The sequence below is a fragment of the Panthera pardus genome, unplaced genomic scaffold, assembly GCF_024362965.1.
Source record: "Panthera pardus isolate Hobbes unplaced genomic scaffold, ASM2436296v1 HiC_scaffold_22, whole genome shotgun sequence".
NCBI classification, from domain to species: Eukaryota; Metazoa; Chordata; class Mammalia; order Carnivora; family Felidae; genus Panthera; species Panthera pardus.
In genome coordinates this window covers 20,475,360-20,503,275 of record NW_026526788.1, presented here as the reverse complement: position 1 = coordinate 20,503,275, position 27,916 = coordinate 20,475,360, and the positions used below count along the sequence as shown (strand labels likewise).

Sequence of the window (27,916 nt, the reverse complement as noted above, 5' to 3'; positions counted from 1 at the left end):
GTGCCCCACCTGTCAATGACTGTAATTATCAGAATTTCACTACCGTCTCTAGTAACTGAATCCTAATATACCATGAGCTCATATCACCTCATTATTTTTACATTTTTCAGAGAGTAAACATACCTACAGTTGGTTATCTTAACATTTTAAAACTATATTTCTCATTATTTTTCTAGAAATATCCCAAAGCTTTAAAGGATAGCATGGGGTGCTAACGGAAAAGCAAGCAGAATGGTTAGAAAAAGACAGGAGAAATGGCAGGAAATAAGGATGGATTAGGAGACAAAGGTCAAATCGCAGTTTGATTTTTTTATATTAGAGAGTTAATATTTAACAGTGTAGAAACTAAACAACCACTGAATAATTTCAAGCTTGAATGACATAATCAGATTTTTGTGTTACAAGAATCACTTTGGCAGCACTGAAAAAAGTATGCGGGATGACATGAGATTATTTTTTTTGTTTTTAAACACAGTTTTTCATTCAAATAGATTTAGAGCCTTACTATATATTCTGAATAGTTTTCTACAAATTATTAACCCAATGCTATACTTTGGAGCCATATACAAAGGTATAGCTGCCAATTAATGTGTAAAATTTATGAGTGTGATTTTACAGAACTCATAATATGAATATAAGATTGTTTACCAACTGTTACCTTAAAGATGACATAGACAATATGGTTTCTAATACAATACAATAATTAACTGAATTATAACTTATCATTTATTTACTATCTATCATGTACAATTTGACAAGCAGATAAAATATGCATTTAGAAAATCACTGCACCATTTGGAATATATACAGGTTACCTATCATATAATCTTAAGTTACATTGAGCATATAAGAGCTCATAAACTACAGGGCTCATAGCTACTTAGGGGCTACACTTCAATCACAGTTTGGTTTTACTTGTATGAAAACAATAATATAAACCCCTTTTTTGAAAAAAGGAAATATAAAAATCAGAAATACGAGTTTCACTTTAAAAAAGGAATAAGATTTTATTAGAGACAAACTATAAACAAAATCAGTTGACCTAAAAAGTATTTTGGTTTATTTGAATGCTAAAAGATCTATTTGTGATATTCATAAAGAAAGGTATGTTTAGCCATGCCCTAATCTTTTTAATGTTTATTTATTTTTGAAAGAGAGACTGAGAGAGAGCAGAGGGGCAGAGAGAGAGGGAGAGAGAGAATTCCAACCAGGCTCTATGCTCTCAATGCAGAGCCCATCACAGGGCTTGATCTCATGAACTGTGACATCATGACCTGAGCCAAAATCAAGAGTCAAGAGTCAGAAACTTGACCAACTGAGTCACGCAGGTGTCCCTGCCCTATTCTTTAAGTAAGAGATCTCTGTTGTGTTAGCCTATGGTTCACTGAGAAAAAAGGCTCTCTTGCTGTGCTGTTTCACTAAAGAAGTCCATCTTTACCGCTGTGAAATGTTAATATGTTAATAAATCATGTCATCCTCTGCATGATTTTGAGAAGTCATAAAATATGGCTAGTATAGGAGATAAATGGCACTTATGGTTAATCACTTAAAATGTAATAAATTGTCACAAACAGGTGCTTTTATCCTTTTCTGTCTCTTTAGATTTAGTTCTTCAAAAACTACTGAAAAACTAAATACAACAAAAAACAAACCCAGAGCAGGTTTTAGTTACTTAGTAGGTTTTATAATTTTTGTCCCCTTTATGTAGAATACAAATTTATATAAGTATAAATGTACTTTTGAATGTTTTTAAACCTAAACACAACATGGAGTTGTATTTCACCAGGACTGGCTAGTCCCCTGCATTCCCAGAACTAGCCAGTCTTTACACAGAATTTTCAAATAACTGCTGTGAAAACAGAAACTCCATTAGGTTAAGGACAGGCTATACTACTGATACTCAGTATGCAGAGACACAGAGATTAGACAAGCCATAGAAGTAGAAATGCCAATTAGGGACATTCTAAAATCCAGGGAGAGATAATCCAGACAAACTATCAAAGAAATTTGTCAGTCTATAAACAGCTGAAATCCCCCATTCCATGAAAGGCAAAGTATGACACAGAGTAAAGAGGAAGTTAATTTAAAAGTAGGCAACAGGAAGACATACAGGTGATCAGGCTGGGCAGAGGCCTACGAGGCCTAATAGAAAGCTGTAGAATTCCACCTTTAAGAAATCATGAAAAGCAAAATTCTAGTATTCAAAATAGCAACTTAGGCTAGAAGGAACTAGTATACTATGCAAGAAAACAAGTCATCTATTAATTAATTTATAGATGAAAACACAGGGATTCAACTGTTAGAAACAGATATAAGGGGCCTGATTAAAGAGATCAAAGCAAAAGCTTAGTTACTAAAATCAACGTACTAAGACAAAGTAATGCCAAGAATATGTTGATGCTAAGGTCATAAAACCCTGACCCTGAGTTCCTTATAGTCGCTGTTCTTAAATACAGAACTGTTACCAGTGACTGGAGAAGGGCTAAACATAAATGTGGTATTAAGGAACTTAAGTAATGAAATATAAAAGAATCATCAGTCTAAGGCTTACACTTAATACTAATTCAAGCCCTATTCTTGTTGTCACTCCAGAATTCTAGCTTTAAGTATGACTGCTCCCTCTGCCTGAAAAAAATTAGTTGACATAAAATTATGGACACAGGTTACCATAAAACTCTGCAAATCTCTACCATATGGGAAACTGAGATGTTGTACCATTTTTTTTTTTGCAGGCGATATGGCAATAAATGCATGACAAGAACATTCAGAAATATGCTCTCTGTGGTGAGCTGACAAAGGAGGTGACTATATAAGGACTTACAAAATAAAATGAAAAATACTAATAATGTGAACAATTGAGAAATTTCATGGTTGGTGAGAGGAGAGTAATATTATAATTAGAAAAAAATCAGGGAAAATTCTTCTGTAGAAAATAGATGGATCAACTACTTCCCTTTTGGTCCCATGGCCAATACTCCATAATCTCATATTCATGAAGATATCAACCTAGAATGTCACAAGTCCACAACAGAACTGCTCTATCAGGATGATGTGAACCAAATGTCCACAAAGAACTGGGACTTTTTCTTGTATTCTAACTTTAAGTATATTGACTTTAATGTTCTTTTTATAACCTTATAAGATTCCTTTCTACTGACCCTGAGTTTCTGGCCCTAAAAAATATCTGTTGAATAAATAATAATGTATTAATGAAGAATATAAAAGCATGAAAACATAAATACATAACTAAAGCATACTGGAGATGGTACTCCCTACCAAGGTTGGTGACATTTAATAATGTTAAGAAAAAAATTCTTGGATTAAAAGACAATTAAAAAGTTATGCAGAAAATACACACTCAAAGAGAAAAAAAAATCTACCTAAAGTGAGAATCTGAGTTCTCCTAGCTGACACAGGAATGGAACCAAATTAAATTTGCACTAATGCAAGGAGTTTGAAATTAATAACGCTCCTCCTTCTCTCTCTTTTTTAAATAAATGAATTCTCATTTGACTGACAGAAAAATTCAAAGCATCCATAAAAAAAAGGGATCTGGTAAAAACCATCATACCTAAACACACAATATAATAAAATATGACTTTTAACATTGTAACCACTTAGATTATTTAGAATGGTTATGAATTTCCCATGTATCCTAAAAGTAACATGCAATTTAAATGGCAGCATAGTCATCAATTTTCATAATATTTTAATGTTAATTTAAGGTCCAGTCTCCTAGCAAGCTAGAATATTTTAAATTTTGTATTTGTATATCCTGAGAGCATATTTTATGACTTGTTTTACTTCCTGATAGCTCTTATTATAGTTTTTCAGAAACTTGGTTTATGGCATAAACCCTTTATACATTCTATAAACCCTGTATGTTCCATAGCCAAATGAAGACTTTTCATGGGATTTGACCTTGATATAGATTTCTATAACAACAATGAAACCATTAGGCCTCTTTTGTTCTCTTTCTAGTCAATAGAAAGGAATTGTTGTACATGTAGCTAACTAAGTAATTGACCATGATCTATGATCTATATAGTAATCTCTACATTCTATAAAAGTTGAAATATATGTATTGCAGTTTATGTTAACGTGATCTTGACTTTGTAAATTACCTGTCCTTATTATACATGTCTGAATTATACATATTACTGATTTTATGTTGTAGGATGATATATCCATTAAGAACACTGGCATTACACAAAGCTGGTTCAGTTCCTGACTCTGATTTATTAGCTATATAGCATTAGAGAGGTTATTCAACTTCTGTGATCCTTGATCTTCTCATCTGAAAAATGGAAAGTTTGAAATAGAGAACTATTAAGGCATTCTGCTTCCTTAATTCTGCTTCCTAACTCTAAAATTCTGCTTCCTTAATTCTGGTGATAAAATATAACACTACTTAAGCAGTAAGAACAACAAAATGGTATATAAGTAAGGTAGTATTGAGAACAAGGAAACACACACACACCTCTAAATTACCCAAGGCATTAATCAAAAATACCAAAGTGGTATAAAAGGTAGTATTCAGAACAAGGAAACACACAACACACTCACACGTGTGCGCACGCATGGACGGACAAACACACACACACACACTGAACTACCCAAGTCATTAAGCAAAAGTTATTTTGATTTAATTATGTGAACAACAGTTGCTTAAATTCTCATTAACCACTCATGTGAAGATGATATTATTTGCATTCCTTAAATCCTTCTGTGGCTAACCATGTGATAAGGTTAACATGGGATTACTTTTTAAATTGGCCCTTCAAGATCTGGCATATTTTTCTCTCTGACCTAATCTCTACTAACTCCCATTCTTACTCTCAGTGGCCACTACTAACCCTACTAAGCCTCTGTTGATTCCTCATACTTGGACTACTACTGCCTATCTCATCTCTTTTTCCCTCCCTACCACTATCTCCAGAGATTTTTGCCTTTTTGTTTTGCTTTCCTAATTTCTACTCATCCTTCAAATTATTGCACTTTACTCCCCTGACTCTCCTCATCACCCCTCAAGTCAGGAGATGTTCATACATATTTCTGTTAGATGAATAAAAAATAAATGACAAACCTTTAATATTCAAATAAGGTTTCAAATATATTTATAACTTTAAAAATATCAAGGCCCAGATTTATTTTCAATATTTTCAATTTATAACTTTGATAAATCATTAATACGTTTTTCAATTTAGTTTCACATTTCATTATTGAAAGGCTGAAACTAGAATGAGGAAAGGTTTGTGACATTCTGATTCCTTAAAATCATCATATTATAGCCAAATAGGGCCAGGCACCTATCAAAATGAGAAGGCAGATATATAGATCCTATTCTTCAAATGCAACTCTATTTGACTTTGGATAAAAGTAATAAATATTAAAAATGTGCCAGAGGAGCACAAAAGAATTCTGGAAATAGGATAAAAAATTAAAGGAAGGGGTAACTGTGCTTTAAGCACAATGTAATTTTTTTAATGTTTATTTATTTCCGAAGGAGAGAGACAGAGCATGAGCGGGGGAGGGGCAGAGAGAGAAGGAGGCAGAATCTGAAGCAGGCTGCAGGCTCTGAGCTGTCAGCACAGAGCTGGATGCAGGGCTTGAACTTGTGAACCATGAGATCATGACTTGAGCCAAAGTCAGACACTTAACCGACTGAGCCACTCAGGAGCCCCAAGCATAATTTAAAGGAAAGCAGGACCTTCAATTCTTGGAGGATTCAGTATATATACTCTTACAGAAGTAGTATTAGCAAAAGGCAAATCAACCTGATAGCATAGCCATAATTGAAAAAGACATGGGAAAAATGAAAGAGAAGAATGAAGGTAAGGAAATGATGGCCCTGGCAGCGTGGTACAACAACTTGCACATGGTAAAGCAGTTCACTTCATACTTAGTGAGATTTTGAAAGGAAAACATATGGACTGTAGAAGAAAAAAGTACAGTTGACTAGTCAGCCAGGTAAGCCTGGTGAACAATAGGGTGACAGATGTCAAAACCAAATGACTCAAAAAGAGGAAAGGTTACAATAAGCTTCATGAAAGTCTGCAAATATACTGCACTTGAATTAGGGTTCCTCAGCAGAGTAAACAGATACTGAAAACCTATTGTCAAAAAGATTATTTTTGGATCAAGAATAAGATATCACTGCAAGAAAGATAGAGGCTAGTGATGTAGATTCTCAAACTATTCTGTTATAAAGTTATGAGATAAAATCAGATTAGACCAAAGAAGAGAAAGGACTTATGGGATACTTTCTTAAGATTTTATATATGGAATGCCTCTAAAGGTCAATGCCTGGGAGTTATGATGATAATGATAATATCTTTTGGAAAACAGGAGGATTATTATTGGGAGAAGTGGAGAGCAAGATGTTTCTAAATTTGAAGCATTGTTTTAATTCTGTGACAAGCACCTAACCTGAGATTTCAAACACATGAGATTTTTTTTTTTTTTTACCAGGAGAATTCATCTAAATTGCTTCACACAGAATCATGTTTAGAAAATACATTTAAGGTTCCAGTTCAAGATGGCAACATAGAATGATCCAAAGCTTACTTCCTCCTATAGAGACACCAAATCTGCAGTTAAATACGGAACAAATTGCTCTGGGAAAAAAAAACTGTCTGAGCAACTTCTATGCATTAGGCAAAGGAGAGAAGGCCACATTAAAGCAAGTAGGAGAGGCTGGAAAGCAATCTCACCATAAACCCCATTCCCCAGAGCTGCGACCCACAATTAAGAGAAAACTCAAAACTTAGAGCTTTGAAAACCAATGGGGCTCACATCCACGATATCCACAACGCTATAACAATTTGAGAAATGACTCTTATAGGGCTCACACACCCCGACTCACCCACCCAAGGGCTCAGCACAAAGGTAGCCAATAGGCAGGCACCCAGACTTTAGGTGAATGAGGCTTACCTGCTAATCTTAAAGTGTTGGCCTGAGGCAAAAATCTAATTTAGCACACATCAAGGGTCCTCCTGGCTCACAGTCACCATCTTCACACTCTCCCTCTGCCTTACTCTAGCCAGTGGGTGCCATCTTTTTTCTTTTTTCAGTGGTAGGCTTTTTTTTTTTGGCTTTTTTTCCCTCTTTTCTTACAGGTACTATCGTTATGCTCTCCCTTATGTCTCACTCCAGTCAGCAGCTACCTTCTTCATGTACTAGCTGGTGAGCACCATCTTTTTTCTTTTCCTTTTTCCTGGAAGGTGTGATCTATACTCTCCCTGTGTCTCATTCCAGTTGGTGTGTGCCATCTTTGTACTCTCCCTCTGCTGTGCTCCAGAGTGTCAGTATCTCTTACGGGGGAACCGTTACATGCACCTGTTTTTGCAGCTGCTGCCCTGATACCACTTGATTGCTTGGCTCTGGAGGCCAAAAGCGGGGTAACAGTCCCATGGGACTGTTAACAAATAGAGGGATAGTTCTTGGCAGACTACAACCCCCATAGCACCACACAGATAGCAAACTAAAACACACCCCCAGTCTTTCTGTGAAAGAAGCCTACTTGCTTGTCCAGGAGCTTTGGCCTGAGAGGCAGGCTTCTTCTGATTTGGCATACAACTAGGAGCCTGTGGAGCTGTTTTCAAGGAATAGAGGCTGATAGATATATTTGTGCCTTCCTGCTGCCTTGCTCCAGCTCACCAGTATCTCCCTCCAAGTAAGCTTAATATACCCTGTCTGGCATGCCAATGTTTGTGGCTGCCACCAGGGGAAACCTATACATTGCCTGGCTCTGGTGGCCTTCAAGTCCCACAGGACTGTAACCAAAAGACAAAGAGTTTATAAGTGGCTATCACCCACAGCAAGAGTCAACAGAGACAGCAGCTCAGTCTTTCAGTGAGAGTGGCCTATTAGCTTATCATCATAAATATGCCTGAGGGGTGGATTTCTAATTAAACACACATCTAAGAGCTGACAGTAATCCTTCCAGTGACCTCAGAGGGCAGGAGTTATCTCTGCACTCTCCCCTGGCTGCACTCCAACAGACTGCCACTATCTCCCAGAGGCAAACTTTTCTCCCAGAGACAAACTTCTACATACATTTGGTACCATGGTTTCTACATCTGGGACCTGGTTTGTGCAGTTGCCACCAGAGGATGCCCCTTACTTGCCTGCGCTTACCAGAAGCTTGTGTTCTTGAGTTCCATAGGATTATAACAATCAGAAACAGTTCTTGTCAGGCTACCACCCTCAGGGCACTGCAAAGACAGCAGCCTAAAACACCCCAGCCTTTCTATTAAAGAGACCAATTAGCTTGTCCTAGAGCTTTGGTGTGAGGGGCAAGGCTTCAAAAACTAGACTTCAAAAACTAGACTGTAATAGTAGACAAACAAAGGCATTACATAAAGAGGTCAGTCCAACAAGGGTATATAACATTTGTATTTAAAAATGCACCTAACATAGAGGTCTATATACATGTCAAATATCAATAGACAGCAATACAATTATAGTAGGGGAATTTAATACCCCACTTACATCAATAGATAGATACTCAAGACAGAAAATCAATAAGGAAAACATTGGGCTGAAAAGACATATTAGACCAGGTGGACTTAACAGATGTAAACAAAACATTCCATCCCAAAACAACAGAATACGCATTCTTCTGAAGTACACATTCTCCAGTATAGATCATATGTTAAGCCACAAAAAAAAAAGTCTTAATAAATTTAAGAGGACTGAAATCATATCAAGTATCTTTTCTGGCCACAAGGATATGAAACTAGAAATCAATTACCAAAAAAAAAGAAAACAGAGAATTTACAAATATATGGAAATTAAACAACATGCTACTGAACTTCCAATGAAACAAGGAAGAAATAAAAATAAAAAAATACTTTGAGACAAATGAAAATAGAAATACAATATAGCCAAAACTTATGGGATACAGCAAAAGCAGTTCTAAGAGAGAAGTTCATAGTGATAACGTCTATATCAAAAAACAAGAACAATTTCAGATAAATAACCTAACTTTACATTTCAAGAAACTAAAAAAAAAAGAACAAATGAAGACCAAAGTTAGTAGCAGGAAGTATAGAATAAAGCAGGAATAAATAAAATACATGCTAAAAGACAATAGAAAGGATCAATGAAACTTGTTCATTGATAAGAAAAACAAAACTGATAAACCTTTAACTAGACTCACCAAGGGAAAAAAAGAGGACACAAATAAGTTAAACCAGAACTTAACAAGGAGATGTTATAACTGATACTATAGAAAAATAAAGGATCCTAAGGGACTATTATGAAAAATTACATGCCAACAAATTGGACATTCTAGAAGAAATGGATAAATTCCTAGCAATATGTAACTTACCAAGACTGTATCATGAGAAATAGAAAATCTGAACAGAGTGATTATTAGTAAAGAGATTGAATCAGTAATCAAAAACTGCCCAAAAAACAACAGTCCAGGACCAGAACCTTCACTGGTAAATTCTACAAAACAGTCAAAGAAGATTAATACCAATCCTTCTTAAACTCTTCCCAAAAAATGGGAGAGAAGACGTCTAAGTTCATTTCACAAGGTCTGTATTACCCTAATACTAGAACCAAGCAACTATGCCACAAGCAAAGAAAATTACAGACCAATATCCCTAATGAACATAGATACAAAATCCTGAAGAGAATGTTACCACACCAGATTCAACAATACATTACATTACAATACATTAAAATACATACAATACATAAAAAATACATATGCTGTGATTAAGTGGGATTTATTCCAAGGACACAAGGATGGTTCAACACCTACAAATTAATACGGTATACCATATTTACCAAACAAATGATAAAAATCATACGATCATCTCAAAGATGCATAAAAAGTGTTTCACAAAATTTGACATTCATTCATGACAAAATGAACAACTAAGTTGGAACACAGGGAATTTTTCTCAACATAATAAAGGCCATCTATGACAAACCCAAAGCTAACATCATATTCAACAGGGAAAAGATAAAAGCTTTTCCTCTAAGATTGGGAACAAAAGAAGATGCCTACTCTCACCATACTTACTCAAAATAACATTGGACAGCCTATCAAGAGCAATTAGTCAAGAAAAATAAATAAAAGTCACCTAAATTGGAAAGGAGGAAGTGAAACTATCACTATTTTCAGATGGAGTGACATAGAAAATGCTAGACTCTATTAAAAAAAAGTTAGAACTAAATTCAGTAAACTTGCAGGATGCAAAATCAGTATACATTACATTTCTATACACTAATAACAAGATAGCAGAAAGAGGAAATAAGAAAACAATTAAGCTACAATTGTATCAAAGAAGAATAAAATACCTAAAATGAACTTAATTAAGGTGAAATATCTTATGCTGAATTTTATAAAACATTGATGAAAGAAATTGAAGACACAAATAAATGGAAAGATTTTCTATGTTCATAGATTGAAAGGCTTAATTAAAATTGTTAAAATGTTCATATTCCCCACAGTAATCTGTAGGTTCAATGCAATCCTTATCAAAATTCCAATGGCATTTTTAAAGAAATAGCAGAAATGATCCTCAAATTTGTATGGAACCAAAAAGATCCCAAATAACCAAAGTAATCGTGATAAAGAACATAGCTAGAGACACCACACTCCTGATTTCAAACTACATTTCAAAGCTATAATCATCAAAACAGTATGGTATTGGCACTAATACTGACACAAAGATCAATAGAACAGAATAGAGAGGTCAGAAATAAAACTGCACATATATGTTCAATTAATTTGTGAAAAAGGTTTCAAGAACATACAACAGGAAAATGACAGTTTCACTATCCTATGTCACACAAAAAGTAACTCAAAATGGATTAAATACTTGAATGGAAGATCTGAAACCATAAAACTCTAAATAAAACATAGTCAGTAAGCTTCCTGATACTGGTCTTGGCGATGATCTTTCAGATTTGACACTAAAAGCAAAAGTAACAAAAGCAAAAATAAACAAATGGGACTACATCAAACTAAAAAGCTTCTGAACAGCAAAGAAAATCATCATCAACGATATGAAAAAACAAAACCTACTGAATGAAAGGAAAGGTCTGCAAATCATATATCTGATAAGGGGTTAATATTCAAAATATATAAAGAACCCACACAACTTACTAGAAAAAAAATAATCTGATTAAAACTGAGCAGAGGGGCACCTGAATGGCACTGTTGGTGGCAATGTAAATTGGTGCAATCACTATGGAAAACAATATGGAGGTTCCCCCGAAAATTAAAAATAGAAGTACCATATGATCCAGCAGTTTCACTTCTGGTAGTTTATCTGAAGAAAAAGGTTAATTCAAAAGGATATTGCACCTCCATGTTCATTTCAGCATTATTTATGACAGCTAAGACATGGAAATAACCCAATAAATAAACAAAATGTGATATATATATATACATATATATATATATATATGTATATATATATGAATAATTACTCAGACAAAAAAAAATAATGAAATCTTGCCATTGGTGAGAACATGGATGGACCTTAAGGGCATTACACTAAGTGAAATAAGTCAGACACAGAAAGACAAATGACATATGTATAATCAAAAAAAAAAAAAAAAATGAGCTGGTGGTTTCCTGAGGCAGTGGGGTGGAATGGAGTGGGGTGGAAAAATGGGTGAAGGGGGTGAAAAAGTATACATTTCCAGTTACAAAATGAGTAAGTCATGGAATAGAATGTTCATCATGGTGACCATACTTAATACTACTATACTGCATATTTGAAAGTAGCATGAGTGTGGATCTTGAAGTTTCTCATCAGGAGAAAAACATGTATAACTATGTAGGTGATGAATGTTAACTGGACTTACTGTGGCCATCATTTTGCAATATATACAAATATCAAATCATTACCTTGAATAACTGAAACTAATATAGTGTTATGCCATTATATCTTAATAAAAAATATGTTTCAGAAATGTTTTTGATGCTAAAGAAAGAGTATATAGGGACGCCTGGGTGGCTCAGTCAGTTAAGTGTCTGATTTCAACTCAGGTCATGTTCTCATGGTCCACAGTTTGAGCCCCACGTTGGGCTCTGTGCTGACAGCTCAGAGCCTGGAGCCTGCTTTGAATTCTGTGTCTCCCTCATTCTCTGCCCCGCCCCCATTCATGCTCTATCTCTGTCACTCAAAAATGAATAAACATTAAATAAAGAGTATATAATTATGTGATATAATAATATCCACCCCTGAATGTTGGGTGGATTCATTTATTACAGATATGGCTTGTTGTACAAAGCAAGATGTGTAAAAATAGAATAAAAATTTGTTGTTAAAAGTTTTTTGATCTTGTGCCCCTATATAAAAAAATGTTGAGAATGTATATAATATAATTGCAGTCAACTCTTTAGAAATTATATATACATACAACCTTACTGATATGTTATGAGCATTATATACTGGAAAAATAAAAACATAAAATATATATTTTAAAATAATTTATTTTTACTTATTAGTAAAAGATATATATGAATATGTGATTTTATTTTTGATAATCTTGGCTTAATATTTTGTGATATAGCAGTTCAAACAACCAGCTCTGAATTTGATCTAGATATCTTGTTTTAAGGGTGTCACATAGGAAAAGATATCACAATAGAATACGTATATCAGAATGGAAAAAGTACACCAATACGTGTCTTACGAAACACTAATATTTTTCATTTCTTTTAATTACTATTTTTTAATATGAAATTTATTGTCAAATTGGTTTCTATACAATACCCAGTGCTCATCCCAACTCATTTTTTTAAGTTAATTCATTTATTTTGAGAAAGAGAGAGAGAGAGAGAGCAGGAGTGGGATAGGGGCAGAGAGAGAGGGGGAGAGAATTCCAAGCAGGCTCAATGCCAACATAGCACAGAGCCCAAGGCAGAGTTTGAACCCACAAACAGTGAGATCATGACCTGAGCCAAAATTAAGAGTCAGACACTTAACTGACTGAGTCACCCAGGCACCCAATACTAATATTTTTCATTTCTCAATTCCATATACCAATTATATAAAGGTATCTCCAGCACATTCAGTATACATGATAGTTTGATATACCTGAAATTAATCTGTCTATATATATATAAGATTAAGCATTTTTTTCTTATATTAGCTGAGATAAAAATAAACATTAATAGAAGTTCTATTACTCTGGGGTTCATACACAATATACCCATGGTATTTACATAAAACTTTTGAAAGTTCTTACATTATAAAAGTGCATAATTTCCCCCAAAAAAAGTAGTACAGTACAACAGAAAAATGAAAATCAGCCATGTGCAGACCCTCAGTGATAATACAAGACAATAAAAATTTTAAAAGCAATTAAAATGAATTCTGGTACCAAAATAAATTATGACACCTTATACTGTTAGTATAATAACATTACCTCGTGCAAACATTTTACAAAACTACATTGTAATCTGACAAAAACAATTCTGGGTAAAATTTTTTTTTCCTTTCTCTTTTCTTACACTATCACACCTAGCTTTCTTAAGAGTCACGTTTTACTTAAAAACAGTGCTTTTGGGGTGCCTGGGTGGCTCAGTCGGTTGAGCCTCCGACTTCGGCTCAGGTCATGATCTCGCAGTCTGTGAGTGTGAGTTCGAGCCCCGCGTCGGGCTCTGTGCTGACAGCTCAGGAGCCTGGAGCCTGTTTCAGATTCTGTGTCTCCCTCTCTCTCTGCCCCTCCCCTGCTCATGCTCTGTCTCTCTGGCAAAAATAAATAAACATTAAAAAAAATTTAAAAAAATTAAAATTAAAAACAGTGCTTTTAACATTTCATAAGAGATTTGTGTGCTCAAAGAAAAGAAATACAGAAATGTTGACTACAGAAAAGCTGGACAAGCTTTGCAAACTCCTAGGTAAATGATACAAGTACAGCATTCTGAGTGCTTTTGAAATTTGTCAGCACAATTACAATTTAGCTACCTTTGAAATTACCTACAAATAGATGAAGCTAAAAATATCTGAATTTCCAGTGTCTAATATATACTTTCATAGATAAAATTTTCATAGATAATTTAAGAAACCATGATTCAAGACAATTTAGTTTATATTACATTTCAGTGCCATTTTGCCTTTCTGTCAAATTCTTCTGAAGGAAACAATTATAAGAAACTAGAGAAACAACAGAGAAACCCTATTGTAGAGAAAATAATTATTCTTTGATTAATGTGTTTTGTGAGTTTAGATTTCATGTCAGGCTTAAAGGATAGCATTTCTGTGTTTTAAAGTGCAATGAAAATAAGTAAATAAAACACACACACATACATTATTTGTGCTAAATAGCATCATGCATGTATCCAGGGAAATATATTTAAGATTTTCATTAAAATATTAATACATTATAATGAAACCAAGAGGATTTTGTATGTTAGATAGCTAAAGTTGTAAAGTATTAATAATACAGGCAAAAAGCTGGAAAAAATATTCTAATTATTAGAAGTACAGTGAAGAAAAAGTTCACTGTTGACCATACGAAGCTTTTGAAATATTTGTGAAGCTCTCAGAAATACTCATACAGATGAAGATACACTTTTAAAATACATGGTGCAGAATAAAAATTCTGGTAGAGGTGGTTAGATTGTTTTTGGAATATTTATCACTATTTCGACCTTGAATTTTATCACTGTAAACTGTGTAACTAGAATTTAAATGAGGAAAGCTTTTAGCAAAACAAGCAGCATAAACAGCAAATCCCAGAGCCATCATTCTTTAGTGATTATGTTTTCTTTTTTTTTTAATCACTAAAAAAACAACCAAAAAAGGTATATCTAGCTTCATGGAAATTAATATTGGATACAGTGAATTGTAACAGAAAAGAACAATATATAAATATTCTCAACCCTCAGCCTATCACAGTTTGAAAAAGTTATACAAAAATTATATTTATAAAATGTCAGGCTTATCTAAGTTTAAACACAAAGAATCAGCCAAAAAAAATTAAGTGTAAGAAAGACCATGTTCTATTTAGGCTAGCCATTCAATAAAAACCCTAGAGAACATTAAAATTAGTGGATTCAAAGTCAAAAGAAAATCTTAGAAATATACATTCAGTATGAAAGCCTTAGAAATACCTTTGGTGAAAATTTTAGTTTATCTTTGGGCTCCAGTGTCATTATTTTTCTGCTAATTTGAATTCCCAACAGTTAATTTATTTTATGCACTATAGCCTATGTTGCCAAAGAGGGAAAAATTAATCCAGTACATTTCCACAGTAAACACAGAAAATCATACACTTATTCCCTTTCCAGTCAAAATAAGGGGAAATCTATCAAGTACAGAGTTTAGGCCAATTGTGTTTCTTCCATGTCAACTGCCTGAAATAACCACACCCAAGCCAAATTCAATTATGTCAAAAGTAATTAATTTTCAAATGCTCCTTTTAGACCCCACATAAAAGACACCAGCATTCAAATTTACTTATTCTACTGAGCAGTTGAACAATTTGACATGGACCCAAAGATTGACTACAGGGTGAAGTAAAGAAAACCTAATAAAGGACAAATAAGAGGAACAGAAAACCATCTTGAAAAGGACTACCAAACTTTCATCTTTGTCCTCAAACTCCCTGCCTATGAGACACAGATGGACATTTCTAACAGCCTTCTGGTCATCTCCATCTAGGTATTACACAGGCAACCTAAGTTGTCCAGAAAAAGCTTTATTTAATAGCTTGTTATTAAGGCTACTACTTCACATTTCTTCCAACTAACAAACTACTTTATTTACTGGTATCAAAATACATCAAATCTCCCAATTTAGCAAATTTAGTCATCACCAACAGCTCCTTTTTTATATCTCTCACTTCCAGTTTAATCACAGCCAACAGATTTTTACTTAGGCGTATTAAATCTTGCATTTTTGACATTGTAACAAATATGTTAAATTAGTAAACTGTTATCAAAAAACTGGAATAAAACATTGGTACATGTCTGAAAATGCAGAGATAAATCCTTCCAATTTAACTGAATGAGAATATGAATGTGGCAGATCTTTCCACTTACTTTTGTAGAAGTTTCTCAAACAGATAAATTTAAGAATGCTAAAACAACACACAATGAGGAAGAAAATGTTAATGTCTAAATCAGGTTTTTAACACATCATCAACTAAATTGTCAGAAATATTGAGACACCTCTATTAAGGAGTAGAGATAAAATTTTTTAAATCTCAGGAATGGTAGCTCCCGTAAAAGCTATTGCCAACTTTATTAAGTAGTAATTGTTTATTAATAAGAACTGGACATTAAGATATTTCAAAATAGTTTTAAGTAATCTCATATAGGCCATGGTTTAAATTGAAGGAGTTTCTTTCTGAGCTAATTATAATGCTATGAATAAAAAATTTCAAAATTTATCTTTCATACCAAACTTAGGTGACTATCCTGAAAAAAGATATGTTTCAAAAAAAACAAGAAATACTCTGAGGAGAATGCTGGTGCTATTTTGATTGTGATTGCTTTGAATGTGTATATTACGCACACATACACACACACACACACAATGGAATACTACTTGGCAATGAGAAAAATGAAATCTTGCCATTTAAAACAACATGGATGGAGCTGAAGGGTATTATGCTAAGTAAAGTAAGTCAGTCAAAGAAAGACAAATATCATATGTTCTCACTCATATGTGGAATTTGAGAAACTTAACAGAAGACCATGGGGGAAGGGAAGGAAAAAAAATTAGTTACAAACTGAGAGGGAGTCAAACCATAAGACTTTAAAAAAATTTTTTTAATGTTTATTTATTTATATTGAGAGAGAGAGAGAGACACAGAGAGCATTAGTGGGGGAGGGGCAGAGAGTGAGGAGAGAGAATCCTAGGCAGGCTCCACGACGTCAGCACAGAGCCCGAGGTGGGGCTTGAAGTCACAAAACTGTGAGATCATGACCTAAGCCAATATGAAAAGTCAGATGCTTAACTGACTGAGCCACCAAGGCACCCCAAACCATAAGAGACACTTAAATAAGAGAACAAACTGACGAATGGGGGAGGCATAGGTGATGGGGCATGGAAGAGGGCACTTGTTGGGATGAGCACTGGGTGTTGTATGTTAAGTGATGAATCATGGGAATCTACTCCCAAAGCCAAGAGCACACTGTATACTCCATATGTTAGCTAACTTGACAATACATTATATCTAAAAAAACAAAATAAAACAAAAATGAATTTTAAAAATAAAAAAGAAACAATACTTTATTAATTTAAAAACACTTTAATAAAAATTAAAAATAGAAACACCACACAATCTAGAAATTCCACTATTAGCTATTTACCCAAGGAAATCAAAAGCACTAACAAAGATATACATATGCACACCTATGTTTATTTTACCATTATTTACAATAGCCAAGATATGGAAGCCTATACAATGGAGTATTACTCAGCCATAAAAAAGAATGAGATCTTGCCATTTGCTACAACATGGATATAATTAATGCTCAGTGAAATAAATCAAAGAAAGGCAAATACAATATGACTTCACTTATATGCGGAATTAAAAAATAAATGAATAAACAAAAAGCAGAAACAAAATACAGAGAACTGATAGTTGCCATAGGAGAGGAGGGTATAGGGATGTGTAAAATGGGTAAAGGGAAGTGGGAGGTACAGGCTTCCAGTTATGGAATGAATAAGTCATGGGGATGAAACCTACAGCAAAGAGCATAGATATAGTCAGTGGTATTATAATAGCGTTGAATAGTGACAGATGGTACCTACACTTGTGGTGAGCATAGCATAAAGTACACAGTTTTGGAATCACTATGCTGTATACCTGAAACTAATGTAACATTATATATCAACTATACTTCAATAAATACAGGAAAAAAAACATTTGATAAACATCTTTCAAATATAATGAGAAAACTAATTTGATTATTGAGGTCTTTAATAAGCTGAAGAAGCTCAATTTGATAATAGTCACAATGTTACCGAGCTTATAAATGCAGATGAATTGTCAGTAATGAAACTGATCCTTACAGTTAAGATTAATCATGCAAGTAAAATAAATTTAACTCTTCTGAAATTTTAAGAGATCAGCACAAAGGTATAAGCTTTTAAAAAAAATGTTACCAAAAATATTTCAGAATATTATAAGATACATTATTTTCTCACTGAACAATGAAAAAATGAACTGATGAACAGATTCCATCACCTCCCTCCAAAAGGACTATTTACTCTTTGATTCAACTCTGAAAAAAAAACAACTTACTATTTCTATTTAGTCTGGATCAATTTATTTGAAGACTATCCTGAGAAAGCAAAATGAGTTTATAAACATTAGCATTTGTCACTACTTATTTCTATGAGGTAGAATTTCCTACGCATAATACAATAAAAATAAAATACATAAGTGGATATTGAGGCCAATATAAAATAGCAACTTCCATGTATAACTGCTAATTTTCATTTCTTACTGTATCCACTTATTGACTTTATTGGGAAAATGCTGTTAAGTTTGAAATTACAGGATAAATATATACTAATTAAAAGCTACTTTTACTTGTTGGAGTTCTGCAAAATGTTAAAAAAAAAGGTTCTCTAAAAATTACAAGCTTTGAAATTTATTAACAAGATTTCAGACAAGATAAATTCAAACTCCTAACCATGGCATAATCTAGGTAGCCTTAACTAGTTTTCAGCTTATTTTCTCATAACAAACACTTCTTTTTTCCATCAATACCAAATGTTATATATTGCTAGAACATACATGATTTTACACCTTTATATATGCTCTTATCTCTATCAGAAATGCCCTTATTCCACTTCTCCTGGAAAATTTTTATTTTTATTTTAATATCCAGAAAAAATTTTTTGCTTCCTCTGTGAAGCCATCTGAGACACTCAAGACAGAATTACCTACTTTCTCCTCTACACTCTATTATAGTATCATCATGTTATTATATTTATCTATTTAAACTTATTGTCTCCCTAAATGCCAGTGAATCCTTTAAATGCAGGATCCAAGTTATATTCATTTTTGGATCCTTTTTTTTTTTTCTGTTCTTAACACAGATACTAAAGTTGGAGTACATGTACAAATAAACAGTAAAAATTACATGTAAATAAAAGAACAAAAGGAAGCAAACTGGTTAAGTTTAGTGCCTAAAAATTAATCGAACAAGAATAGAATGGCACTGTCCTCAAGCTATTATACTCAAAGTACGGCCTGTAAACTACTTACCAGGCTCTGATGAGATAAAAAAAAAATAGGATTAAATATTTGGAAACTTTAATAGGAATTTGACAGAGATTTTCATATCTGTTGAATCTTTTTTTTGGACTTTAAATTTTACTTTTCTAATAATTACTTTTATTATATTTTTATAAAGTATCATTCAGTGATAGATTGAATATTGAAAATAAAAACCAAAATACAGATTTAGAAGCACTACATTAGACTATGAAAGACATAAAGAGGAGTAACACCTTGACATTTTTCAATGAGAATTTGGTTTACAAGGAAGAATATGATGTACACACAACTGTTGTAGTAGTACACATCATAACTATCCATACTTCTCAAAGTCCACATCATTATCTTTGACACTCTAAAACCTATCTATTGATAGAATTGTTAAGTGTACCTGGAAATATTAATGCATAACTAGTATTTCTTTCTAAAATTATTTATACGAGGACTAGATTTTAACTTAAAATTAGGGCTTGCTTCTTTCACTGCCTATCAGACCCAATGGCATAGATCACTACCCATTTTGATTGACTCCATACAGAGCTAGCCAGCTTTCTACTGCTCTCTGCCTGACCCCAGTAACATATAAAATCAAAATGATTATACAATTTTTTTCAGAAATTCTTCTTTCAATATTTTCATTCCTACCAAGAAAGATTAATTTATTTTCTCAATACTCTACATTAGGAGTTGGCAAACGTTTCCTCTAAAGGACCAGATAATAAGTATTTTAAGGCTTGTAAGTTATATGGTCTACTGTCATAGCTACCTCACCTTTCTAGCAAGAAAGCAGCCACAGACAACATCTAAACAAATGGGCATGGCTATGTTCCAATAAAATTTTACTTACAAAACCTGGCAGCAGGTGTTCAATTTGGACCAAGAACTGTAACTTGCTGATGCCTCTTCTATATCATAGGTATAACTTCAAAATCAATCATTAAGAACCTATCATATAATAATATTAAAAAATTGTCATTCTTGTTGCATTATCAGCTTTTAAAATTTTAAATACTGACAGATTCACCATCATTCAAGCTAGAAAAGAAAAGACACTGTTTTTCAAGAAAATCACATTAAAGATATTGAAAAAAAATGTTTGTGCTTTATCTTTAATGGCACATGTCTAGGGAAGCTACAAGCCTTTTATACTATTATCAGATAGCAACACTCTCACAGGATACAGAAAACAAAAGGATTTATTTATAATATTTGCTACAACCACTAAATAAACAGCATATAAGCAAAATTCTTCACAAAGAAGCCCTTTTAAAATGAACCACAATCTTGGTGCGAACAGTTGTAAACACACAAAACTATGATTCAGAGTATGATGCTTTTTGTTCAACTCACATAGATGTGGAGGAACTTCAAAAATGCAGAGCTCTTGACTACATTTTTAACAAACCTGGAATGTAGATTTATTTCATCTTTAGGTTTCAAAGCTGACCTTCTCCAACATGTAATCACTCCTTTCCTTTAAGGGGTGAGACACAAAGCTGATTAGAGGTCACTCTAAAACTGAAGTCAAATCCTAATCTTGCCTTGTCCACGTAAATTCTAGTCTCCCCTGGTGGAATATATAGTTCTATGAACAATTCTCTTTCTCCTTCTAGAACTGTTTTCCTCAGAACATAAGAGGAATTACTAAATGTTTAAGTTTCCAAGGAAATCGCTTACTGTTAGATTCTAAATGTCTTAACATAAATGTTCTTTTCCCTTTTATGTTCAATATCTCTGAAAAGTCTTCTATGACTTCAAAACTACCTTTAGATGACTCAAAAATCTCTATTTCACAATCCTCTATAAAGTATCAAGTGGCTAATTTTTATCTAGTAATAGGTATCAAAATACTATCAATGGATTATGGGTGGCCCTTTGAAGAGTGAGAATCAAGCAAAATAAGAGACTAAAAAGAATGTAGGTGGGTTCTCTTGTGGGCATCCATGTTGAAACATGCAGTATATAATACTGCTCTGAGAATATGATTTCTGTGAGAGGAAAGTGCCCCTGAAAAAGGGATTAGGATATATTTGGATGTCCACGGAGATCTAAAATTTGAGGTCTAAAAAACTGTCATCATGATGTCTAAATATTATTTCCTTTCTCCTTTGTTCCCTGTCAATGATTCTTCTGATTTCCCAGACTTAAAATCCTTAAATTACTCCTTATCACTTTTCATTTTGCTTGAAAATTCAGTCACAAAGCTTATAATTATTTTTGCATTTCTTTTACACCCTTGCCATTCACTATCCTTCCATAAGGATGCTGCCTATTTTTCCTGTTGAGAATTCTTCAATATTTCTATACATTTCTATTAGAAATCTTCCACAAATACTGATTGTACTTCTCAAATGTATGTATATAAAATACAGCTTGCTTAATAATAATACAGTTTATCTACTGTGTAATAATAAAATTATGTTTAAAAATGTTAATGAGGCAAATGCTTTCAACCAGTAAAAACAGATTTTAACAGTAAATAGATTCTTATAGAAAAATTTAACAGAAATAGAAAACAAACCCAAAAAAGAGGAAAATGCTGTAAGGAAAAACTAAAATTATGCATTTACTAAGGGCAGAGAAGAAAAACCAGAAACCTGAAGGATTATCCTTACTGTAGTAATTGATGCAACTGCTGTTTTTCTGAAGCCCCGGATAATATATACAAATAATCAATAAACTCTACTTACATAAGTTAAGGAAAAAATCAAGATTGGGCCTAAATGAGGGGGAAACAGCAGTGAAAAACTAAGTGACTTAGAAGTTGTCTAGGTAGCGTTCTATAGAGTGAAATTCTGACTGCCTTACCTAGGCAACAAAGCAAGTTGCCAGTATTACTACTTATAACATATCAGTTATTCTACCACTGGAGGGAGTCTGGTCACATATCCTTTGATGTGACTTTTTTTACTCTCATAACTTCCTTGTTTTCTCTGGGAATGAATTAGAACCCCTACCAAGAATATGAATTGGTTTAACAATCTGCTGACTTTCAAGCTTTCTGTTTTAGTTTTTATTTTATTTTTGTTATGTTCCATGTTCACTAATTAAAAATTTACAGCATCTCTATAGTCATATCTGGGTCAAAGAAATGAATCCAGAGATCTCATGTGCTGGTACATATGCATCCTTAGAAAAATAATCATAAAGAAAAAAATGTTAAATCAAGAACAGAGAAGGGCTCTGATACAAATACCTACTCAAAGCAGATATCAAGGTCACAAAGCACGTGAAATGCAGCAAACAGCAGGTTTGAAGTAGAAGCTAAAAGAGCTTTTAGGATTAAGGCTGACAAGGATATTACTGATAGGATAGAAAAATATAAGCAAATGAGAGTACTGTAACTGTGGTTTTAAAATTAACTATCCTTGGGGCGCCTGGGTGGCTCAGTCGGTTAAGCGTCCGACTTCGGCTCAGGTCATGATCTCATGGTCCGTGAGTTCGAGCCCCGCGTCAGGCTCTGTGCTGACAGCTCAGAGCCTGGAGCCTGTTTCAGATTCTGTGTCTCCCTCTCTCTCTGACCCTCCCCCGTTCATGCTCTGTCTCTCTCTGTCTTAAAAATAAATAAACGTTAAAAAAATTTAAAAAAAAAAATAAATAAAAAAATAAAAATAAAATTAACTATCCTTTTAAAATTCAGAGTTTGCAGTTTCCACTGTCTACTCCTAAAGTTGAAGTGGCATAAGAAGGATTTACTAAGTAAATAAAACACTAATAAAATGAAAAACAACAAAGATCTAAACACTGGACCTAAATAAATAGATAGATAGATAGATAGATAGATAACAGTAGTTCAACTCAAGAAGTTATGTGAAAAATAGTCCATTTACAATAATAATTATTCTCTATTTTGTGTCAAGAATTTTGAGAAATGATATGAAATATTTCATTTAATTATTTTAACAATCCTACAGGATTGACATTATTATACTCATTTTACATGAGAGAGCTTAAAGCTAAAAACAAGTAATTTGCCTAAGGTAATATATCTGTCAAGAGCCAATACTCTGTCAGAGGTCCATCTGATTCTAAAATGGTATTGTCACTATGGTATATGAAGGTCAATGAGACTGAACAATGACTACCTTATGTTCTTGTACTATTAAAGGTAACAGTTATAAGTACTCTTCCTAGATGTCTGCTTCAGAAAATGTCATTACAGATTATCTAATACAGCACTGTATTAACTATTAAGCATTTCTGTGTTATTTTGTTTCCAAAGTTAAAATTTGTTTAATTCACATGTCAATTGCATAAATAAGTCATAGCTTATTTTTAATTTAAATAGATATAAGTAAAAATTAAAAGGAATTTACCTTTTTAAATATGTAAAGAAGAGAAAACCTTTTTTTTCCTTTCCTTCACAAAACTATTGTCAGACACAAAGACATAGAAATCTGTCAGGTTCTCTCTGTGCAATTTCCTTAAAATGTACTCCTTTGCTGAGTAGCATCATAAACTCCATAAATCATATCTAGGCAGTCAGAAAATAATCATGGAAATAACACTTGTTAAACCTAGGAAAGCTTGGGGGTGGATTTAAGTGCTATAGAACAAATTAATTTTGTGTTTTCTTCCTTACTATTATAACAAGAGTGCAGGAAGCTTGAATGCATAAAACAACATATATATAATAAATCTTTCTCTTTCAGCAAGGAAAGAAAATTTATATATGTATGTGTGTGTGTGTGTGTGTGTGTGTGTGTGTGTGTACGCACACATATATATGCATAATTTTTAAAAAATGAAGAGTAGAAGTAATGTAGAATTCTATGCATGAAGCTGGGGGCTGTTCTGTCTTATCACAAGTCAATTAAGGTCTCAAGTATCCATGTGAAGAAACAAATTGGAAATGGGTTCCCATATTATCGATGCTTCCCGTTGAGTAAATGGTTTTTGTTTTTTTTTTCCCCTTCAATTTCTTTGGAAAATCCACAATTAATGTATATCAACTGGAGGATACTTCAGCACAGCAGAGATGGAGGAACAGAAACACTCTCCTACTTGCAACAGAGATTCTAGAAAGTACTAGATCTACAGCACATCTTCAGAGGTTTCCTAATAGAAGTCTATTCAGAATCATCATTTTGAACTACAGGTAACATCTAGACAGGGACCATGTACTAGCACACATGCCTAGGATAAAAGTACACATGAAATAACGTGTGTGTAGAAGAACCTCCCTATTGCTTAATTTAAAAACCCAATTATATGACTGCTTGGATTCTATTCCATATTCTTCCAACTGTTAGATAGTTGGAGAAACTATGGAAAAAAAGAAAACATTGTAAATTATTGCAAATTATGTAAACAGATTAATTTATAAGAAATAGCAAGTGAAAGAAAAAACATACAAGAGCCAAGGAAACAGAAGAAAGACATACAGTTCACCAGCAGTTATAACTCTTAGTTGGCCAAATATTCAAAACACTATAAAATTAAAAAATCTATAAGTGGAGAGAGTAAAAGGAAATATATATTTAACAATACTATATTTTCTCCTATTCTATTTCATTCCACTTCCAAGAAATTAATGTTATGCTCATTTTTTCCCATCTGTGAATAGAATAGAAAAAAGTAAAGAGCAAATAAGACAAATGTATATCTGTGATTGTAAAATTATGAAAATTTATCACTTATTATATACTTAAGCATTTAACAGATCTTCTGCCACATCCTAATCTTTCTGTTATATATTTACAAAAGTAAAATAATGACACCTGAGAGAAAGTGAAAGGAAGTAAAGGGAGTAAATAGTACCTAGCTGAAATTTTCTCAATATAAAATTTGACAAATAAGGTCTGTTTGACAAACTTAATGCAACGTTTTTTAATTTTTCTGCCATAAAAAACTATATATTTTGGAACTGACATGTAGTGTCACAAAATAAAGCTAGGCATTTAGTAACATCTCTACATAAGCTATTCCCAGTTTTTTACACATCTTTTAATAGAAGAGTTAGCTCTTTGTATTTGTTGATATAACATATTTAATAAAAATGAAACCCTATTCATTTAATCTATGTTGAATTATTAGAAGCCTGTAAATAAGTAATTTTCATAGATACTGCTTAGTGCTAGCACTCCCCAATTAAATGTTACATAATTTGTTCATTTTGCAGGATTCATAAATATGAACTGAAACAACTAAAAAACTATTACCAAAATAAAATAGAAGAGACCACAGTAAATGTAGCACTAGTTTCTGTACTCTACATTACTAACTTTGTAAACTTCATAAAAAAGAAAAACAACTTTATTTTCTCCATTATCTCTGAAACATGTGGCAAATCCAATTTTAAGTATTAAGATTACTGTGTTCTTGAGAGACAATTATTAATTGCTTATTTCCAATAACTACAGTAATAAGCTTTTGATAAATCATTGAAATAAATGAAAATGAAATCTATTTTGGTTTTCTATCAAACCAATCTAGGAAAAACATTTACAATGGTTAACACCAGAAAAAGTCACTTCACAAAAGCATAAACTAAAACCAATACAATTTCTTATGTGGTATACTAAAAATAATCTCTATAGTCTAATAATGCAAGTTTATATGTGGAATGCCAAAATGATTACTTCTGTTTAGATGTCATAAATATGTGCAGCTATTACGACGGTGACCTAAGAATAAAGAAATTATGAACGGCTTTTGCAAGAGTATTTATTTATCCATACTACACCTTTTTCAGAAATTATTTCAAAGTGGCTTTGGCTTCAAAGGGCAATTATTGTGTCCCAAATTTATTAATAAAAAGAAATTCCGTGTTCAGTTGACCTAGACTGTATACCAATGCCAAACCAAGTTATCATTTAAATGACTTTGAAACAAGACCTCTGCTCTCTATTTGGATTACATACTGATAAATTTTATGACTTTGTTGTCACCACATGAGTATCTCTACATAATCTTGACCAAAAAAAAATATTTTTAAATCATCGTCTGCATACATTGTTAACGGATTCCATTTATAGCCAAAAAGTGTTTAGGGTCATCTTAACAACATGTAAATTGTTTTTCCTTTGTCAGATGTCCAATTTTACAATTATTTGGTCAATGACTAATCAGATGAGTTTTTTTACAAATGAAGTTTTGTTCCACAGACGGACTCTTCAACTACTCAAAATAACACAGAAGCTACCCATATTGAACACAGTACTAGCTTATCTCTTTAACGCTTAAACCTGTGTTCAATCACTTCCTTCTGAGACTGCAACTTTAACAATAGAATAAGCTACATAATATCAAGACACAATTGTGAGTACTCGCCACATATTCTGTACCACAGCAGATATATTATGCCACTTCACAGATTTTTGAGTTTCTGAATCACAGCCCCAAACCACGAAGCTTGTGGCTGTCCTTGGTGCTGAAACGCACTTTTTCCCCGCGCCCCTTCACTGAAAAAACCGTCATCCCAATCCCTATTTGAGAGCATAAAAAGACTCCTGAATTTGGGAGGTGGGGGTCTGAAGATGAGAGGTTTAAAAAGGAAATGATAAGTTTCTGGGCTGAAAATGCTAACTAGCATGTGCAGGTGGAGAGGGGAAGGAAGGGGTGCTAGAAACATCCAGAGGGCATTTTTCCAACGGTTCCGGTAGACCCTGGAAACCCGGACTGCGGCACGATCGGAAACGCCTCGTCCCGGGCAGGAACGGCGGGCGGGAACGGCGCCCTCGCCCGGGCAGCTCCTCGGCGCTGGGCCAGGAGGGCGAAGACGGCGAGGGGCGCCGCGGCTGGAGACTACGGCGACTTTCCGCGCTAACGCAAGAGCCCTGGGGTCCTTTTGTTTCTACTGTCTGAGGAGAGGGCGGATGAGCGGAGGGGAGCCCCACCTGTATTTATTTGTACGGGGGAACAACAAAAGACCGTGAAGCCCGGGCGAGCAGGGTCAGCAGAGCCGGGGCGGCCGCGGCGCCTAGGCGCGGGCTCGGCCCCTTTCCTCACAGCCCCCGTCGCTCTTACCGTCCCGGTCGCACAGCTGAATGGCCTCCAGGCTGAGGTTTTTGATCACCTCCTCACAGGGGCTGGTGGGGCTGTTGAGGGTATGATCCAGGCGCGGCACCTCCATTTTCCCAACTCCCTTCTCAAGCCCGCCTGCTTCGTATCCAGGCTCTCTCGACGGACCGGGTGGGAGAGAAGGGCGGGAAAGGGAAGGGGAGTGTCGGAAAGAGGGGAGGAGGCCTGGGACGCGGCTCCGGAGGGGCGAGGCTGAGCTTCCGGGCTAGAGAGCCGCGGCCGAGGCGACGGCCGTGGCAGGAGCTCCGGAGAGTGCGCGGCTCGAAGAGACTGAGAGGGACCCGGCGCGAGGGCGAGAGGAGCGCGCTCCCGGCGGGGAGGAGACGCGTCGCGCGGGGAACGTGAAGGCGCGGCGCGCGCACGCGCGTGAGAGGACGCGCCCACCTGCTGGCGCGCGGCGCTCCTCCTTCCTGCGCCCCCCCCCTTCCCCCGCCCTTCCACGCGCACGCGCCCCCTGCTGCCCTAGCTCCTCAGCCCCGGCAATCCCCTGAGCTAGGTGAACTCGCGGGAACTGCGGGATGCTGGGGGTGCGTCATGCTGGACTCGCCCTCTCTCCTGGTGAGGTTGATTTAGCTTGTTTTCCCTCGTCAGTGTCAGTCGTATCCAGGTTGGCACTGGGGCGTCTGGCACTGGGGAGGTGAGAGGGAGCAGACTGGTTGTTTTGAAGGACTGG

At 34.6% G+C, this 27,916-nt stretch overlaps 1 protein-coding gene across 4 annotated transcripts in view; it reads right to left on the bottom strand.

Moving 5' to 3' along the window:
- PHYHIPL (phytanoyl-CoA 2-hydroxylase interacting protein like) overlaps positions 1–27,539 on the bottom strand; it is a 93,225-nt gene extending 65,686 nt beyond the window's left edge. Inside the window, exon 1 of one of the 4 annotated variants that reach the window (XM_019436082.2) lies at positions 27,190–27,539. In XM_019436082.2, the coding sequence (XP_019291627.1) occupies positions 27,190–27,295 (106 nt within the window). In that variant the 5' untranslated portion in view covers positions 27,296–27,539. Of the gene's footprint in view, positions 1–18,237; positions 18,262–20,626; positions 20,759–27,059; positions 27,085–27,189 lie in introns of those variants that run through there. The other 3 variants (XM_019436084.2, XM_053910296.1, XM_019436083.2) reach the window with 3 other exon arrangements.
- Positions 27,540–27,916: the final 377 nt, after the last annotated feature.